Here is a 20,571-nt window from a genome sequence, read left to right on the forward strand (position 1 = left end):
ACAGCTGCACTCTGCATGCTAGCCTGTGCCTCTTCTGCCCCGTCAACCTCCCTCCAGCAGGGTTTGACAAAAATCCATATCTGGAGAAGGTAGAGCGGCTGTCTGCACTTCTTGTGTCAAAGCATCTGACAATAACGAGCAATCAAAATCCCCCTTTCTCCCTTCCACGAACAGAGGAGAAAGGGCTTGATCCAGTCCGCCTCCTCCCACCCCCAGTGTCTACCCTGCCCACATTGCAATCATAGTGTGCAGCTTTTACCTGAGAAAAGGTGTGTGGGTGTGTGTGTGTGTGTGTGTGTGTGTGTGTGTGTGTGTGTGTGATCTGCTAGGGCTTCTGGTGTAAGGGGGGAATCTGCCAGTGCTTCTGGAGTAAAGGGGGGCAATGCCAGGGCTTCTGGTGTAGGGGGGGGGGGGGGGCACTCTGCCAGTACGTATGGTGTAACAAATCCTGCCGAATTTGTTCAAGCTTTTTTTTGCCCATACAGAGTTGCATGACCGCGCAATTGTGTAATATATATATATCTCTCTTTCTTTTGGTGGCATTTGATCACCTCTGGGGTTTATTTTTTTAAAGAAAATAAATACAATATTTTTTTAATAAAATATGAAAAAAAGACCAAAACATTTGAAAAAACCCCATACATTTTTTCATAGAATTAGACCAAACTCTATTTTGCTACATGTCTGGTAAAAAAAAAAAATCCAGATAAGTATATATTTTAATTGGTTTGTGTGAAAGTTATATAGTGTCTACAAACTGTAGTATATATATATTGAAATTTACGCAGCTATGACACTATAGTGGTAATGGCAGTGACCAGCGAATTATAATGGGACTGTGAGTGTCTGTGGGTAGCAGACAATTTGGTGCTGACACTGGCTGGGAGGGTTGAACTGACACCAATACAGTGAATGGTAATACTGTACACAGTACTAATGATACTGGCTGGAAAGAGGTTAACTGTTCACCTAACAATGTGTAATGTGTGCTGCTTTTAATTACAAATCTGGCTATTTTCTATCCCCGATTTTCACGGAGAAAAGCCAGCTCGCATGAGGTTCTGTTTGAGGTACACACCCTAATGCAATAGGCTGCGCACACCTATGACATACTGTGATTCTGTATTTGCCAGATATGCTGCAGAAATCTCCCTCCAGCAAGTCTGGCTGCAACCATTTTAACTGTGGGCAGCTGAGGCTGCTGCCTGCACACTTCCTGCATTTACACAGACACAAAAAGGCACACCTCCAGCTCTGCAGCTCTCACTGGCACATCCCCCTACCTGCATGGCAAACTCTCACGAGAGTGAGAGCTGTGCAAGATATCATAAGCATAGGATTTTTACCAGAGAACAGGAAGTGGGCTGTATAAGCCATTTACTGTCAGAAAAAAAAAAGTTCCGTTATCCAAAGTTCAAACAAGAGCAGAAGATTTTAAAGATGGAAAGTTGAAAAGGTCAGCTTTAACCTGAGCTAGCAAGGCCACCTGATCCTTTTTATTGTGCTTATGGTCTGCCATGTACTGTAAATTTGATCCCCACTGGGGTATTCACGACCTTTGCTGCTGTGGAGAGGAAGGATGAAGTCGTCTTTGCCAAGCACTGTAGGCAGCTGAGAACCAAGGTGAGACTGATGTGTTAATAGAGAGGGCCTGGAGGTGTTGCCAGTCAGAAGCAGGGTGCAACACAGTCGTAACTGACTTCAGAAAAAGGTGGAGCAGGCACACTGAGCAGCAGTCCCCAGAGGCATGCTGGTGCACTCGGGCATCAGAGAATAGTGCTGGTAACAGTGGCATACAGGCTGCAAAGCTGCACCAAATTTGAATTGAACCTCTGCTCCCAGCCACAAGCCATGGCCACTGGAATTGTGGTTACTGGAAGTAGCTCACACCCCCATGTGCTTGGGAGGTTGTAGCACCCTATACTTACCACTGGAGTATTTACGCACGCAGAATTAGGATTAAATTGCGGTTAGACCCTATCCTGGCTTCACCCTTTACAACAGGCAAGCCCCCACAGGGGTCTTAAGGTTCAGGGCTCTGACAAGAGGAGACCACAGGCCTGGATTTGTAACCGCCATGTGGGCTCAAACCATGCATGTGCCAAACGCAGAACTTATAGCAGGATCCAGTGCACCCAGCAACATTACAGGTTGCCCTAAGATGGAAAAACAAAAGAAAATGAAAAGGAGGCTGGCTGGGAGTGGGTTAGGAAGATAGCCGGATATAACCCATGGTAATGTCTAAAGATCCAGTGTCCCATACTGTAGGAGATTTCAAACACAAACCCCCTTAAAAAGATACTTCTATACGAGTTGCAGGCACATAAAATCTATCTAAATGCATCTCTTACAATAGAGGTAGAGATAGATATATACAGTGGGGACAAAAAATATTCAGACCCCCATGGTATGGATAATCAGAAGAAATGGACAGCACCTGAGTTAAATATGAGGGTCACAGCAAGAGGTCTGAATACTTAGGACCATGTGATATTTCAGTTTTTCTTTAATAAATCTGCAAAAAAAGTCAACAATTCTGTGTTTTTCTGACAATATGGAGTGTTGTGTGTACATTAATGAGAATGTAAGGGCGTCTGACTACTTACTGTCCCCACTATATACATCTATAGCAAATGCCACAGAGAACATGGGCTGAATGAACAATCGGAAGAAGTCTTTGTACTAGATGGTAACCTACATCCCCCTACATAACCTAACCTACAGAATCAAACAATGAGTTTTGATACATTTCAGGCTGCTGCTACAATAATGTAAATACAATGTAAATTCATTTTCTGCAATAAACTTATACCAAAGTATTAATACAGCACAGGTTCTCTTAACAAGCAACATACGAATCAAACATAATATTGAGAAGCTGAGTGTATCAAACAAAATGTGCCACAGATGTCATTCCCTTGTTTAATTTTTACATCTCATCCGTTTGGTGAATACTGTTATAGCAGCTTGCAAGGAACCATATGTTATTTCACAAACCTGAATATAGCAAACCCTGTAAAGAAAAATCTTGAGGTAATGTGAACGTAGACACTTTGGAGCCATTTTTAGCGTTACAATATAAGGAAAAATTTAGGCATCATATAAAAAGCATGAAAATCAATTTGATTGAATAAAAAAGTGTATTGAAATCCAATACCAAATAATAATCATGATGTTATAAAAAAAAGTCACAATAAAAAGATACATTCTAAACACTACAGAGAAAGCAATAAAAAAAACAAAAATAGAATGAATTTTCTGTACAGAAAAGACTGGGTGTGTTGGTGGATAGGACAATATACAGGAGGATGCAGAGGGTGATGAATCCATTTACAATAACAAGGAAGTCACAAGATGAAAAATGGACTAACGTGAAAGTGCTGAAGAACAGATTGGTTAAAAGAAGGCCAGCACATATCAGCCTCTTCAAGAAGCCACCAATACCATGTACAACTAGGCTTCTCCGTGGCAGCAAACAAGGAAACCGTTGGGACTGGTCAGCTCACGCAGCCTCATTACATGTACTGCACAGGTCCAGGACCTCCCATCTGGCTGCAGTGGCCCAGTACAATTCCCTCTTATGCCAGGATCATTGGAAATGGACGGAGATGTGGAGGGAACATCTAGCCATAATTCTGGATTGGTGGTGTGTATAGGGGAGGGGGAGTAACACTGTTTTAAGTCTCACAGAGGCTGGAGGGGGGAGTTGCTGCCAACAGATGTGATTCGCAGCCTGAAAACACTGCACAAAAAGCAACTGTTGCTGTGAAAGGAATTATTCCCATTGTGTGTCTTTTTGCTGTCCGGCTGGCTACATGGTGGGGCATAACACTGAGCCACAGCAACGGGGTGAAGGCCCATTAGAGGTGAAAAGAACAAAAACAATGGAAATACACAATATTCCTCCATAGTTTACATAAAAATCCTCTTCCGATATAAACCCCCCATAAAATCTTAGAAATCAGAGGAAATGATAAGGTACAGAATGCCAGGCTTCAGCCCTTGGTGGTTGCCTCAGCGTACAAAGTCTGGGCTTCCAGCTTGCTTCTTGCCAGTACACTTCAAAGTGACCCTTTCTGGTGGGCTGCGCTGCCTCTGTCCATACGCTATCAGGTTTGCCTCTGGGGTGGGGTTGTGTTCTTTCATGCTGTGGTTATGGCATTCAGATCCTTCATCAGGCCTTCAAGGTGAGCCATCTCCTTGCTTAGTTCATCTGGTTCATAACTCTACAAAAAACAAAACAAAAAAACATCATAAATTGGCTTATTCAGTAAACCAAACAGTGAAAGAACAGTATCTTTGCAACATTAACCATTTCTTCTATGGTAAACTTAGAAAGAGGAGCTCCAGTCTTCCCCAAAAAATTTAAAAAAAATTCAGCACCTACAAGTCCTGTAGTTGCGGACTTCTAACCACTTCAATACCAGGCACTTTCATCCCCTTCCTGCCCAGGCCAATTTTCAGCCATCAGCACTGTCACACTTTGAATGGCAATAACGCAGTCATGCAACACTGTATCCATATACTTATCTTTTTCACACAAAAAGTGCTTTTTGTTGGCAACTCTTTGTTTGCTAAAATAAATGAGCAAGGACTGATGATTGAAAAAAGGAAAAAAAAAAATCTGAAATTCTGATGTAAAACTGTAGACCCGAAAATGTCAGGACAGTACAAATATCCCCCAAATGACCCTTTTTTGGAAAGTAGACAATCCAAGGGATTTAGTAAGAGGCATGACTGTTTTATGAAGTTGTACCTTTTTGCAAAAAGAATAGAAAAAAAAAATTGTTTCTATAAAACCTTTCTTTCTTCACACTGTCACCAGTGTAGTACAGAAACATCATGACTGGTGAGGCAGTGATTAGAGACACTGACTGGTGGCAGTATGTAAAAAACAAAAAAAATAAAAACATTTCAATTTTTTAAATATATGTTTTTATTTTTGCATACTGGTACAATAGCAACACTGTACTACTCTGGGGGGTGGGATTTAATTTTTTTGCACACTACAGTGGCTTATAGCAATGAATATCATTGTTATAAACAACAATTTTTACTAAATGAAATCAATTCAGTGTTTACTATTGTGACTGGTCAGTTAATCACATGGTACACATGGGCTGTGGCTGCCTCTGTCTGTACCATGTGATCACCGTGACCAACCGCTAACCAGATTAGCACAAAAGTACACAATGAATGCAGTCCGGTACACTGATCTGTCATCTGCTGTGTCCTGAGGCGCGTTCTGGGGAGAACATCATATGAAATCCGCCAAGAACAAGAGACCTCCTGCCCAGTCATAATTTGACTACAGGCCAGATTTGAACTGGTTAATTTAAGGACACTTACCTGTCTAGGGATACAGCGTTGTCCTCGCCTGAGCAGATTGTTCAATCTGCTTTGGGGTCCAGGCACCAGCATCTTGTCAAAACCAGGGACCCGCTCCCCCCTTCCCCCAAAAAAGTGCCAAACTTAGAAGGTGGTGGGGGTTGGTAGGATGTAAACATGAAGTTGCTGGACTAGAATGTATGGGTTTAAACTATTTTTAACGTCACTCTCTGTTCATTATTTTATCAAGTCCAAATATGCCACTTACAATGTACACAAAATAGCCTTTCTTGGCGCAAAATATCAAAACTAAATATAACAAAAAAAAACTAAATCATATGTACGATTATACTAGGGGCAGAACTTTGTATGGTCACATGCCTGATGCGAGGCTTTAAAACGTTTTTGTAACTATGATGCGATTGCTGAATAAAGCTTTGGACCTATTCTGAAGATCCTTGGTGCCCTGGTGACATACATCTCATTTTTTATTGTACTGACATCTTTTTCTATTGTACTCCATTTTGCATCCGGCATCAGAGGCTATACACATAGAAGCAATCTGTACTGTATAAGACATTATTGCTAAAATTATATTAACTACATAGTGTATCAGAATACAGTAGTTTTGGAAGGGTGGTTTTTCATTACATTACACCTAGGGATATAGATTTATTTTAATTTTCTTTTCTGCAGGACTAAGCAACAGATTCACTTTAATCTCCCCTTCCCAGCAGCACACTCATCACCATGCATTTGCGACCCCTCTGCTCCATTCAGCTGACAGGAGAAGTAGCTATTCCCCTATGCAACTACAAGTTATATCTTACACAGATAGCTAGATGTGTTTGTCCTATGGTAAAATGGCCACTGAACTTAGACAATATGGCTGGTAGATACGTGTGTGTGTGTGTGTGTGTGTGTGTGTGTGTGTGTGTGTGTGTGTGTGTGTGTGTGTGTGTGTGTGTGTGTGTGTGTGTCAGACATGTAACAATCGGCACTCTAACCCCTGAAGATGAGCTAGAGCGCAAAACATATTGGATGGAGCTAGAGAGCTGAAGTGTCACTAATGCATCGCACATGGCAGCCATCTTTAAGAGAGTCTTTAAGAACTTGCTTTTATACTGGGTTGTTGAGCCTAGTTTTTAAAATAAATACTACACTTTATAAATATTTTTGGCTCCTGCGGTGAGCACTTTTTACACAGCTGCACTACATATCTGCTGGTCCTGGAAAGTGACGGCCTTACCGATACCTACTGTCTTAGTTACTATCCTTAAAGGGACCGCTCCCAAGAACAAGATGCTGTGATCATCCTTTTTGGGAAAATATTAAAATGCTTCTATGCTACCTGTAATTTAAGAAGCCACATCTTTCTGGTAAAAAAGGTCTGTTGGTGGTGGTTATCACTGTGGAAAACTGCAAAGTGAACTAGAGTCATCAGGATATATCATGTTTAAAGGAGACATCCACTTTTTTTTAATAAGTTTCAAATGCACGGTTATTTTTTCAAACTGGTCACGTGATACATAGTTGAATGGAAATAAATTATTCACACACTAATGCTTCATATTATTTAAAGGGACAGATATTAATTTTGCTTTTGAATTGCATATATATATATATATACATATATACATACATACATACATACACACACACATATATATATACATACACACACACACACACCATTCACACATTATTGCCCCATGTCATTTAAAGGCACAGTAAACATTTAATCACTTGGATTCTTCACTAGATATATTTATGTTTTTCAGCATAATGCTTTTTGATTTTATTTATTGTTTGAGGACAGCACTGTTTTGACTATTTTACAGGGAAGGTTTGGTTTACTGACCTTTTAGTTATAGCGGCTCTTTTCTTTTACTGCTAAGCATTTTTACATTTTTCACATATTCTGCACAGGCCTATGGACTCCTCATGTGACAGCAGTGCTGCTTGGCCTAGTATTCTCACATGCTGATCCAAACCTGGAAACAAGTTATCTTTTTGCTCCCTGCAAAGAACAGAGTAGCTGGCAAACAAAACAAAGATGTTTGTGCTGTGGGATATAGATCTATGTGCTGCGGGATATAGAATGGTGTAGATTAAAGAAAACCTAGAGACTTTTGTATTTAATGTCCTTATCACCCATCTATGTGTACTAAACTTTACTAAATTACAAACAAGATACTTACACTCTCTGAGCCGTCTAGCATTCTGCTGGTCTCTAGTGGTTCAGGGGCACTGGGCACAGTTACTGGAAGCGGAGGACGCACTCTCCCCAGGGTCCCTAGAGAAGCCGTTTTTACAGATAGTGATGACAGACCTATAACAATAAAAAATAATAGTAATATAAAAAGGGATTTTGTACTGGAAATCATTTTCTTGGAAGTCCATTGAGGGCTAAAATGATTTTAACCTTTGGGTTATACGGATGCCTGCATAAGGAAAGAACACTGGCAAACAAAAATGTTGTAGATCTGTCCACAATAACTTTTACTACCAGCATGCCTCAGTTTGCAGTAGAGCAGTACAGAGAAATGTATCATAAACAAAGGGCCAAGACATATATCCCTCAATGGACGCCGAGTAAAGTTTTCTACGGTGAGTAGTTTGTCTATTGAGGAACAAAGGAAGTCTCACCTTCAAAATGTCAAAAAACAGTCCAAACTCCGTAATCTCCAACACAAGAAAAAGAGAACTGGTGACTGCCTGCAGCTCGCAGAGCAGACTGAAGGGCCCTGTGCCAAATGAAAGCATCAACTGAGGCCACAACATCCACATGACTGAACATGAGAACTGAAGACCAGGGGCCACCTTACAAATCTGGGAAACATTTGTCAGACACCGAAAAAACCCAAGCAGCACAGATCTAGTAGCATGCATCTTGGCAGGAAAAGTAGGAACCAAATCCTTGAGACCATAAGGTGGCATCGTAGCCTGTCCGATCCATCTAGAGAAAGGAACAAGAAGCTGATGCACTGTTACCAGGGATGCCAAAAAGAAAAATCTGTCTTCCTGGAAGAAGCAGTGGCTGATCGATCGGCACAGAGCTCGAAAAATATCAAGACAATGGAGGTACATATTGCCTTTTGGTAAACTGGAGCCAGACAGAGATGGAAGAATGTTGTCCCCTGGTTGAGGTCAAAAAGGTAGAAACTAGGTCTCACCACTAGCTTGCCCCTATGCAAAACAGGGCCGCTAGTTTAGACTATAATCTAAAAGATGATGGCTATGAGAAATACTACCTTGAGGGAAAAAGGACAACAAGGAATGTCTAATGGGTTCAACTGGCAGTTTATTTTTTAACATTGTAATTTGTATTAAAAAGTTGTACAATTGTACAGTTAAGCGAAAACAATTCAATCATATACATATGATCATGCCAAATGTGTCTGAATATAACAGTGAATTAGAAAAATCAACATCTATTGGGGCCCAAATTGAAGTTTCTGAAGTGCAAAGAGAATTGGAGTCAGATCCTATGAAGTCACAAGGAAACAAGCAGGCAGTAGAACTGCATAGGAAACTACATGAACTCCCCTGTCCTAATTAGGGAGTGAGAAGCCGAAGGCAAGGGCAGAAACATGACCATTCACAGTGCTAAGGGTCAAAGCTTGGTCCAGTCTCAACTACAGAAATGATTCCAAGAAGAAACGCTTAGGGTTGAAGTCCTGAGACTCACATCAAGTGAAAAGCCTTCCATGCCTGATCAATAACCTTGCAGGAGGCAGATCTATTACTATTTAACATCGTAGGAAATCAATAATTCAATTTGTCAGGACCTGGATTTCAACAGCTATACTGTAAAAGCAAGGAACCATAAAGCAGGATGGTAGACAGCAACCATGAAGCGATATGGACAGAAGATCCAGATGATCAGGTATAGCCCAATGTGCACCTTCCATGATTCTTGCCTTGTCCGTGTACCTCACTTGCCTGGGCCAATCTGGAGCAATGAGGAACAGCAGAATCTCCTCCATCTCGATCATATGCAGCAGATCAAAAAAAAATTCAGAGGAGGAAAGGCATAAATCAGCGTGAACTGAGTTACCAAAGCATTCATGGTTTCCACTAGATCCCTGTATCTGGAGATTGTTGAACCTGGGAGGTCAGGAAGTGCGCAACTGGCACCACCACGTTAAACAGGTCCTTTTCTAAGCAGGGATGTTTTAGTACAGATGAAGTAAAGAATTTTTCAGTCTTTTTTTTATGTCTTCTGCTGACATTAGGTACTCTTGCCACCACACCAGGAACAGCCTTAACGGAATCCATAGCAGATTTAAAGAAATGCCCCACAAAAGCCACACAGGTCAGAGGATTCTTATATGTGGGTTTGGCAGTCTAACACTTAAACCAAAATGCCCCCCCCCCCCCCCCCCCCACATGTGTACTAAGAGAAGACCCATGCAGATGGGTAGATGAGAAAACTCCTGCACCATATTACAATTATATCGTTTAAAAAACTAACCAGCCTGGGTTTGGAAAAGACAAGATGGGGTAAAGAACGGGCATCACCAGAAGGAACAGAAACTTTAAAGAGGGCTTCCAATCAATTTATCAGGTGGGTCCCTAAAGACAGGTGTATCCTCCAATGGTATAATGGTCACTTTAAGGTGGGACAAGAACAAGTGCACTGGGAAAGTCTTTGTGGCTCTAAAGGACCAAGACTGGGAAGTGCACTGATAGAAGCACCAGGCTGATCTTTTAGTTTTATGTACACTACAGCTTCTAAACTTGAGTCCAGAAGTTTTGTTGCCAAAGCTCCTAAACCCAACTCCATAAAAGCCTATATGTCCATGCACACATAGGCTTTTACAAGAGTTTAGAAACTGCTGAGGTTATGGTAGGTTCAAACACCTCTCGCCTGAATGTGGAAGAATCACGTTCAGGGTAGGAACGTTTTGACTGCAAAGTTGCGGTAAAATTGGGGATTTTGCCTCCTGCTGCATTCCCTCGTGGCCAGTGGTCAACCTAGTCTGTGTACATGTGCCCTAAAGCGAGGTGTGTGCTGTACCAATAAAATATGAAATGATCTAATTTGGAAACAATGGGATAAAACTGCAGCTCGAGCAGCAAGCTCTTCAGATAAAGAACTTGAGCCACTCAGAATCAGACAGTTCCCTGTAGCTCTTTGCAATGCAAGAGCAGCAGTGGGTAGAAGCTTCCTCAAAGAAGTATGGTGGGAAAGAATGTGCACGGCATGCACAACACTGTTATAACTTCCACAGCAATAACTCTATCCATGATGGAAATTGGCAGGAAGAGAAGATTGCAAACCCTAAAAAGGCACCAAGCAACCAATGTACTCACTAGACGAGTCTTCCGAGACACAGCTAACACGTTACCAGAAAGGAGTCGGGTACAAAGTTCCCCATAGGTCACGTTCCAAAGGGTCACTTCCACACTATCCTCAACATTCGATCCTGTGAGGTTCTGATATAGCCTTCCATAAGCCAGTCTAAGGATAGCTGCTCCAGAAAGCTGCAATTGGAAAGACCAGCTCAAGTCACAACACAAGGAAAACAAGTGTGCTGGTAGTAGAAGGGATTAGTCTGCGCTGGTTTATACCTTTTTATTTTATTTGCTGCTGTCAAAAATACCTGTAGGCAGAATAAAACAAGGGTGTGACTTGTGTCCCTCAATGGACAAGAAACAAAAAAAAAGGATTTTTGACTTGGCTGTAAATTCCTTCGCTTTGGAGTTCAGTACACAGGCTGGATATTCCTAGGATATAGGCTGGTATCTTCAGGTGATTGGACATTGGCAAAGCTTTGCCGGACATCTCCCTTTATCCATATAGACCTCTGGGGCTTTTTTTCAAACAAGCTTTTTTTCTAACAAGCAATGAATACAGGAGGGAAGGGTGTCCTAAACTGCACTCCATCACATGCAATCTACAGGCGAGTCAAAGCTCCTTTAATCTCATCTTTACAGTACAGGACACATGCTGAATATTTGTAGACCCTGGGATGTTCCTAAGCAATGAATAAAAATGGAGAGCAACAAAGCAAACAGAAATGGGCCAATAAACATTTGACTAATTGTTTGAGTTGGGTCAAACAGACCCAACAGTATACTACAGTAAGAATATCTTGCAGCATCTTGGATGTCCGCCTGGTAGAACTTAGAGAAGGTATGAACTGAAGACCAGGTGGTGGCCTTCTGAAAGCTGGGCAACAGAAATTTGATAGTGGAATGCTCAGGAAACACCCACTGATCTGCTAGAGTGAGCATGAAAGTCTGAAGTGTCTCACCCTTTAGAGTATAAGGCTCTTGAGGAGTGTTTAAATAATGTATGTATGTGCAAAAAGTAGTGTATACTGCTGCAAATTAACAACATAAATTAATGAAAAATGCCCATCTGTGATAATCCATCAATCCGATAGCAATGCTTCCTATGTATGCAAGGAAGTGTGTTATCCCAAAGAGAAGGACCTCTACTAAACCCCAAAAGGCGCCCGCTCGCCTTAATAGTAGACGCTCATCACAAAGGTCAACTGAGCATAAGACCACTTTTACAACCCTGATGGCAACAAAATTCCTCCAGGCAGCAGAGGTCTTCAGCCCAATTAAACAATCATCTACTGCTGAATCTCCAAGAATGCCCCTCTTGTACAAGCACAATTGGATCCCACAGTTGTGTTCTCAAATAAAAAATTATACACACACTAAAATGTGTGTATACAAAATAAAATTAGAGCTGCACAATTAATTGTTAAAGAATCAAGATTACACACCCCCCCCAATCTTAAAAAAGCTATTCCTCGATTCAGTGCAGTTCTCTGCTCAAAAGGGATGAACGTCTGTCTGTAAATTAGGTCAGTTCAACCACTTAAAGACTAAACCTTTGACACTTGTTGCTTACAAGTTAAAATATTTTTTGCTAGAAAATTACTTAGAACCCCCAAACATTTTTTTTTTCATCAGAGACCCTGGAGCAGGGGTGCTCAACCTGTGGCTCTCCATCTGTTGCGGAACTACAAGTCCCATGAGGCACAGCAAGACTCCGACAGCCACAAGCATGACACCCAGAGGCATGATGGGACTTGTAGTTTTGCAACAGCTGGAGAGCCACAGGTTGAGCACCCCTGCCCTAGAGAATAAAATGGTGGCTGCTGCAATATTATACGTCAGACTGTATTTGCGCAGTGACCTTTCAAACACAATTTTTTGGGGGGGAAAAACACACACAATGAACTAAAAAAAAAAAAAAAAAAAAAAAACTAAGCCCAAATTGTTGGTATAATGTGAAAGATATCATGCCAAGAGAATTGTGATCTTTAAGTAAAAAAAAAAAAAAAACAAGATTCTCATTTTTAGCCAGAATCGTGCATCTGTAAAATATATTTTTTTTAACGGACACCTAACATTTCTGTTGCTACACAGCCTCATGCACCATAAACTATGACTCACTTTTTTTCTGCTTTCAAAACATCAACTTCAGGGACATATTTAGTTGCTTCCTAATAAATATATCCCATCGACTTTCAGATGCCATTGTAACTAATTAATGTTATTCACCTGTGACCCTAAAGTTATGGCTAATTTGTGTTTATGTATACATGATATATATACCCATGACCTAAGAGACAGGGAACATGACAGGATGACAGAAAAGGGGGTGCCCACCTTGTTGTGCCAAAAGAGGAGAGCTTGGCAGTGGCTCAAATGCTGCTCCGGAGGCTGTAGCAGGAACAGCAGGAACTGCAAAGCTCTTCAGGGGATGGGTGGGTCTGATATGTGCTGTAGGAATGCTGGGTCCTGAATCTTCATCCAAGGAGCCGGGTAGAAAACTGCCTCCTGGAGGATCTGGGTCCTCGCCGCCAGTCTGAGAAGAGGATGATGCTGCTGCTGCTGCTGCTGCTGCTGCTACTACTACTGTGTCACAGCTGGGGGTATGTCGGACAGATTCTGTGGTGAGAAAAATCAATGGATCTTATTTTACCAATATGAACTTGAAGCTAAAAAAAAAATTATGCAAAGAAAAATGTATCAACCTCCCTGGCGGTATGATTAGTTCTGATTTTAGGTGCTGAAAGCGGTACAATTATTTTGCATGTAAATTTGGCGTTTTATATTGTAGGCCTGCAATTCTTAGGAATAACTCTCTTAAATCTGTTCAAACCAGAGTCTAGCAGACATCCCGGGTATGATAAAGTTTATAATATACTATAATATAATAAATGATAATAAATAATAAAAATTATTCAATAATGTAATCAAATCCAAAAACACTGAAATTTTCTCATTTGCAGAATTGTTGCTGCCATTAGATTTAGTTTTTTATGACGAATTTCCCCACAAATAGCTATCGCTCAGCATGGTTTCCCTAGGATTCTGTGTAGAGGGGGTGCACCCCTTACCACCACTCAGGTCTCCGGTTACACTCAGCTCTGCTCTCTGAGCTGTGCAGTGTGCGACATCAGATCTATGTCCCCTGCCCCTGGAAGTTCAGAAAAGTTGTGCATATTCAGGACTGCAGCCATCTCTTCACTACATTCATTTAAACAGGCCCAACTTATGATGGAGGATGTGTTTCATTTGTGTATCACCTGAGACTAGTCCATTCACTGGGTATATGTAAGGGTTTACAACCACTTTCAATATACAAATCTGCCAACATGTAAACACGATTGGACAGAATGCATCAAATAGTTGACTGAGTAGTAAGCATACCAATATGAATGGAGTGTTTATGCGCACTGACTGGGGAGGGAGGAAGAGGCCACTACTGCATACGAGATATCGAAACATTTCAACACTAAACATAGAAAACATATTAAGGGAATAGCCTACTGGCCACCAGTGGTCTATATTCTGCTTTTACGAACATAGTATTTTAGCTTTTAAGTGACCCTGAGGTGTGTGCAGATAGTCATTCCATGAAGTCTTGACTGCTTATTCTGTTACCTTATTATGCTCTTTCATGTTTTCTACATTTTTCTATCAAAAACATCAGGGGCTGCATGCACACTTCAGATGGTCTGAAGTCAGGCTTTAAGGCCACAGGAGGAGGAAGATGTTGGCCTTCCAGCACACACATTTTTCTGCTACAACTGCAGCAATGCTTTACGTCGACATCACAGATTCCATCCATTGCCAATTTACCAACCTAGATTATTTCTATAGTTTGGGGAACGCTCTTAAGACCGCTTACATAAAATGTTTGCTAGTTGATATACGCTATATCTTACTATAAGTATGATATACGCAGTTTCTATAATAAGGAATAAATAAATTCCCCCCCCCCCCCTTCAGTTTGCATACATTTTGTTGCTGCCATTTTACACTATATACAGATTGTACAGCCACCGGTCCCTTTTGTGTGCATAGCAGGCCTTTCTCTACCTTTAAAAGCTATGCTGTTCTCACCTGCAGCCTGAGAAGTTCCACCCAGAACGTGCAGCATGAACCCAGGCACTGAGCGGAAATTAGAGTTATCGATGGAATGGATGGGATGAGCACTGACAACCGCTGAAAGACAGAATGGTGAATTATGGGACATAGAAATAATGGAAGTAACAAATGGCAGAAAACAATGTTTGTCCCATTTAAATAAGTTCAAAGTACTATATGAAGATGTGAAAAAGGAGATGATTAGGCCTAAAACAATGGCAAGCTTGAGGTGGAAGGTAGTATGAATGGGCTGGTCTGACTCATTGGAAAAATTACAGATATAAAAGAAAAGGTAAGTTGTCCAAAAATCAGATTCCAGCTATAATTTTTCTAATCTAATAAATAAAGCCTGCTCAATAAGGCCAAACAATAATGGTATTGTAAAAGGATGCATGCAAGTAAAAGCCAGTGGTGGATTTAATTTCAAGCTAGTTACAGTAGACAAAAAAAATGATAAGGCTGTGTTCACACTGTTGCGACTTGGATGCAGTTTTCTCTGCATCTAATTCGCATTGCAGGGGATTGTGACCGGCTCTCTATGGAGCTGGTTCACAAATCTCAGCAGCAGCTGTGAATTGCACAGGAGTCCTGTGCGTCTTCTGGTCCATTTCAGGTCCCAGTTCAGCCAAAAATTCGGGCTGAAATCAGACCTGAAACAGTAAATAGGGACGCACTAGACTCCTGCTGTGAGATGGAGCGTTCTGCAGTGTGAACCCAACATTTATCACAGCTTCATGCTTCTCTTAAAAAATTCTACATGTTTGACACAAGGCAACCAAAACTACAGTCTAACTCCGTGTTCCTCCACTCTTTTTTACAGCACCCTTCAAAAATGTGCAAACTTTCGAGGAGGCGCCGCCCCCCCCCCCCTGTCCACACCGTGGTCCTTCATCACATCAGAAGCCCTGCTTTCACACAACAGATTAATCAGATTTTCAGCCCCCCACCTTCCACATCCAAGTCATCAGTCTCTCTCCCCCACCCACCCCACATCAGAGTCCTCAGTTTCCATGGTGCTCACATCTAATCAAAACTGCACCATGAAAATGGCTGATGTAGCGTGGCACCCCTGAGCTGAGACAGTACCATGGTTGAGAAATGCTGGTTTACCTTTACTCCCCCTACACAGTCTCAAATCCCCCAGAAACAAGAACTGATGACACAGTGTGAACCCCACTTTCCCCAGAACTTACGCTGTGGAGGCTGAGAGTCAAAGGGCATCATTATTTTTGGTCTCATTCCTCGACGTCCTGCAAGTGAGGATACAGAATCCTCTGATTCCAGACCTGTGAAGGAAGGTTGTGCAGTAACTGTTGGAATTTCACCCAAAATCAATCACCTGTGTTTAGTAGAGGTTCCCCCATGCAGTCTAGTCTAGCATGCATCTGAAGTAAATATCTATGCAGCAATATTTTCCATAAATATATCCCCACTGTAACTATACTGCCATGAATAGCAAACAAACATTCACAGTATGTATCGCTGCTTTCCTCACCTCGATATGAATTGCTGTGCTGGTGAATGCTGCCTTCTGTAGTGCTTTCCCCAGGTGTCAGGTCTTGTGGGGAACGAGGCAGACTGGTGTCTGTCAGCATAGGATTTGTTTCTGGAGACTTGTCCACTGGCTTTAGCTCTAGTCTTTCATGATGAATCCAAAGATCAGGAGGCTTCACATCCTTAGAGTTACCTTTGTACTTATGGGACCCATTAACAGACTTGCATGCAGCTCTTTTCCTGATAGAAGACATACAGAAAATGTTAAACAATTAAATGGTTAGAAGGAAAGACATTGTTTTGCCAGAGGAATATTTATCCAGCAGGAGCACTTGTAAAAACAACTTGTACACTTGCAAAAACAGCAAGCATCAGAAGATTTTATATATATATATATATTTTATATATATATATATATATATATATATATATATATATATAAAGTAGTAATCTCTCGCACACTGCAAAACACTGCTGCTTCAATTACAAAGTGCACACATGAGGAATGCAACACCAACTGACCTCCCTGCACATAAATCCACCTGAATATTGCACCAACTCGCACCTCTACCCCACCTCCACTCACAGCCCCCCACCACCGCAACCACTGCCTGATTCATCTAAACACCTCCTTGTACATGACTTCCCTCCCTATGCCCCTCCACCCCTCTGACAGCTCCCATCTCCATACCCTTTCTGCTCCAGTTAAACTCCAGCTCCTTTTCTTTGACAGCTCATGGCACGACACCTTTCTTTGCTAGCACAGCTCTCCCGACTCCTCTAATTGCCCTCATCGCCACAACGTTCCTTGCTTCAACAGCAGGTCCTTCTCTGGCTTCTCCCTCCACAACTGCCTCGGCCACACACTGAAATCTTTTCCTCAACCACCTTCCCATCCCCTTCACCGTCATCCATCTATCCCAGGCCACCTGATATCCATCTCTCCCTCACCACTTTGCACCTCCTCTGTTCCTCTTACATTATTTATTCCAGGGATATGCAATTAGCGGACCTCCAGCTGTTGCAAAACTACAAGTCCCATCATGCATCTGCCTCTGGGTGTCATGCTTGTGGCTGTCAGAGTCTAGCTATGACTCATGGGACTTGTAGTTCTGCAACAGCTGGAGGTCCGCTAATTGCATATCCCTGATTTATTCTGATGTCCTCTGACATCCTTCATTACCCAGCTGCTTTTCCTATCCCTCCGACATCCATTCCTCCCTGGATGTCTCACCTCTATGGAACTCCAACCCTCTCCAGCCACCTCACCATCCCTACTGCTTACATGCATCTCTCCCTAGCCATCAGATCCCTTGCAACTTTCATACCTCCCCAACTGCTATAAAGCACTAGATCCCCATCCCTCCCTAGATGTTGCACCTCTATAAACCACCAATCCTCCCCAGCCACCTCACCCATCCCTACTGCTCACATCTCTCTCCTAGCCATCACATCCCCTGTAAATGACATCCCTCCCCAGCTGCTATATTGCACTAGATCACCATTCTCTCCCTGGACGTCTCAACTATATGGACCACCAATCCTCCCCAGCCACCTCATCCATCCCTACTGCCAACATCTATTATCTGCAATTTACATCCCTCCCAAATTGTTATAAAGCACCAGATCAACATACTCCTCAGGAATGCTTTGCTAGTAACTTTCCAGCGCTTGCATACACTGGTGGGTTTTCCTGGCTCCATTCACTATGCAATAAACAAACATTTAGGATTACGAAAAGTATGGCAGTATGACACGTAAACCACATACAATAAAATGTTAGAAACTCACTTTTTATGGTGGGAGTTGGAGCGCCGGGAGCAGATAGCAGCAATGACCACAGCCACTAGCACAGTTATAACTCCAAGGGAAACAATGATGGTCAACAGCATGTTCTGATCCAGAGAGGTAGGGCTTCCATGAGGACTATTACTGCCTGAAAATGATGCATCAAAATTCAATATATATCGCTATCTCTAATAATATATCTATATCTGATGGTTAGCAGTTGATGGTCAGAATTATTGTACCCGATCTGAGCACAGAAACTTCCCGATTCAGGAGACGCCAGTTTTGTGCAAAAAGAATTATGGTACATCTGTAAATTTAATGTCTTGCAGTACAGAACAGGACAGGCGGAATATTCCTAGACCCCGAATTATAGGCTGGTACCTTTGAGTGATTGGACACTTGCAAAGATTTTCTGGACACGCCCCTCAGAGAATTTTCCTATAACCCTACCCCACTTCCTGAGGCCCGAGTATTTTAGCAAGCAATACAGAGCAACACCAGAAATGAGGGGATGATGTCCTATTCTCCAAGATATGGAATTTACAGTCAAGTCATAATTCCTCTAATCTTTATTTAGCAGTACAAGACACAGGCTAGATTTTCACACCCTGGGACATCCCCAAGCAATGAACAAAAAGGATGAGCAGCAGCAAAAACAGAGCTGTGCCAATATGCCCAGCAATAACAAGGGTCAAAAGGATGAAACTCAGACAACAGCGTGCTGCAGCAACTATCATGTGGATGAAAGCTACAGCCACAGAAGCTTGGGACTTCCACCTGGTAAAAATTTGAGATGGTATGAACTGAAGCCTAGGTGGAAGCCTTGCACATCTGGGCAACACAGACTTGATATTGGAATGGCCAGGAAACAGTTACTGAACTGGTGGAGTGAGCAAGTGCTGGAGGGGTCATTACCCTTCAGCGTGTAAGCTCTTGAAATTAGCTATCTTATTCACCTGACAATAGTGGATTTTGAAGCAGTATGTCCTTTGTGAGGCCCTAACAATTCACAGTTTGTCTTACTTACAGAAGCTGTGGTTTTCACATAAACTGATAGCTCAGACATCAGTACAATGAAGAACAATCTCTTTGGGGTGCTCAGGATAAGAGCACAAAGAGGGAAGGACTATGTCTTCATTAGGGTAAATGTGAGATACCACCTTTAGGCCGAAAGGTAGGCTTTGGGCACAAGACTGTCTTTCTGAAGGATCGGGAATGATTCCTTTTAAGAGAGAACCATGTCATATAAATGCGATAGCCACTGAGGAGACTACTTTCCAAGAAAGGTTATTCAATGAAAGTTCCCTGATGGGTTCAAAGGTTGGTTTCTGCAGGGTAGAGAAAAAAAAATATCCCAAGAAAGCACAAAGTGCTGAAAGAGTGGTCTAATCTGAGAAACACTTTGTATAGAGGTTTTAACAGGGGAAAGAAGCCAGAAGTTTTTCAAACAAAATAGACAAGGCTGAAACCTGTCCATTAGGATTAATCAAGACTAAATTCTGGTCAAATCCAGATTGTAGGAAGGACAGAATGAGGGGCACGCCAGGCAAAGAAGGATTTCCAGGTAAGATAGTACATTTTTCTGAAGTGGCTTTGAGCAATGTGAAAGGCCTTGAATGGAATAAGGCAAAGTGGACAGCCTCTAATGAGGCTACAATGAGGCCCAAAATTGACATGTATCCCTTTGATCTTGACATTCGAGCATGAGGTTTTAGAAAGGATTTTGCTTTCTGGAAGAGACTTGTCTGGGCTGGGTTTAGAATGAGGCCTAAGTATTCAAGGTGAAGGGAATGTTGTAGAACAAACTTTTCAAAGACTATTACTCAACAAAAGGTCTGAAGCATTGGAATAGTCCTTTGCACATGAGAAAATAGTTGAAAGGAGAGGAGTCTTTCAGAAGGAGGTCATCTATATACCCTGTTACCCAATTGCCTTGAAGTCTTACAAGAGCAAGAGGAGATGCAAGTACCTTTGTGAGCACGCTAGGTGTAGATAGGTCAAATGGTAGTGACATATAGGAAATGTTTTTTCCTACTGGGAAGTGCTGATAAGGTGGGAATATTTAGATAAGTAGTTACATAGTAAGGTTGAATAAAGACACCAGTCCAACCTGAGTGAGTTTGGGTGCGTGTCTACAATTGTCCCCATCTTTGTACATTGTGTCTCATCAAGATGCTCATCTATTATTTAAGGTACTCGTATAGCGCCATCAATTTACACAGCGCTCCACACATTGCACACTCACATCGGCCCCTGCCCTCAAGGAGCCCACAATCCAAGGTCCCCAACTCACATTCATATACTAGGGCCAATTTTGGACAGAAGCCAATGAACCTACCAGCATGTCTTTGGAGTGTAAGAGGAAACCGGAGTACCCGGAGGAAAACCATGCAGGCACAGGGAGAACATGCAAACTCCAGGCAGGTAGCGTTGTGGTTGGGATCCTAACCAGTGACCCTTTTTACTGCTAGGCGAGAGTGCAACCCACTAAACTACTGATGCCAAGCATTTCCCTGGTTTCAGGAAAGCAATAACCAACCTTGTAAATTCCAT

At 42.1% G+C, this 20,571-nt stretch overlaps 1 protein-coding gene across 10 annotated transcripts in view; it reads right to left on the reverse strand.

Moving 5' to 3' along the window:
* Positions 1-3,121: 3,121 nt before the first annotated feature.
* The window catches only part of NEO1 (neogenin 1), a 237,850-nt gene continuing 220,400 nt past the window's right edge, over positions 3,122-20,571 (reverse strand). For 8 of the 10 annotated variants that reach the window (XM_077473295.1, XM_077473292.1, XM_077473299.1 and 5 more), the window contains 7 exons: positions 18,019-18,163; positions 16,229-16,467; positions 15,927-16,019; positions 14,710-14,811; positions 12,967-13,248; positions 7,530-7,660; positions 3,122-4,226 (listed from right to left, as the gene is read on the reverse strand). In XM_077473295.1, the coding sequence (XP_077329421.1) occupies positions 4,143-4,226; positions 7,530-7,660; positions 12,967-13,248; positions 14,710-14,811; positions 15,927-16,019; positions 16,229-16,467; positions 18,019-18,163 (1,076 nt within the window). In that variant the 3' untranslated portion in view covers positions 3,122-4,142. The remainder of the gene's footprint in view (positions 4,227-7,529; positions 7,661-12,966; positions 13,249-14,709; positions 14,812-15,926; positions 16,020-16,228; positions 16,468-18,018; positions 18,164-20,571) is intronic. The other 2 variants (XM_077473298.1, XM_077473301.1) reach the window with 1 other exon arrangement.

The sequence above is a fragment of the Lithobates pipiens genome, unplaced genomic scaffold, assembly GCF_037356315.1.
Source record: "Lithobates pipiens isolate NorthernLeopardFrog02 unplaced genomic scaffold, aLitPip1_a1.2 Scaffold_8, whole genome shotgun sequence".
In the NCBI taxonomy this organism is placed as follows: domain Eukaryota; kingdom Metazoa; phylum Chordata; class Amphibia; order Anura; family Ranidae; genus Lithobates; species Lithobates pipiens.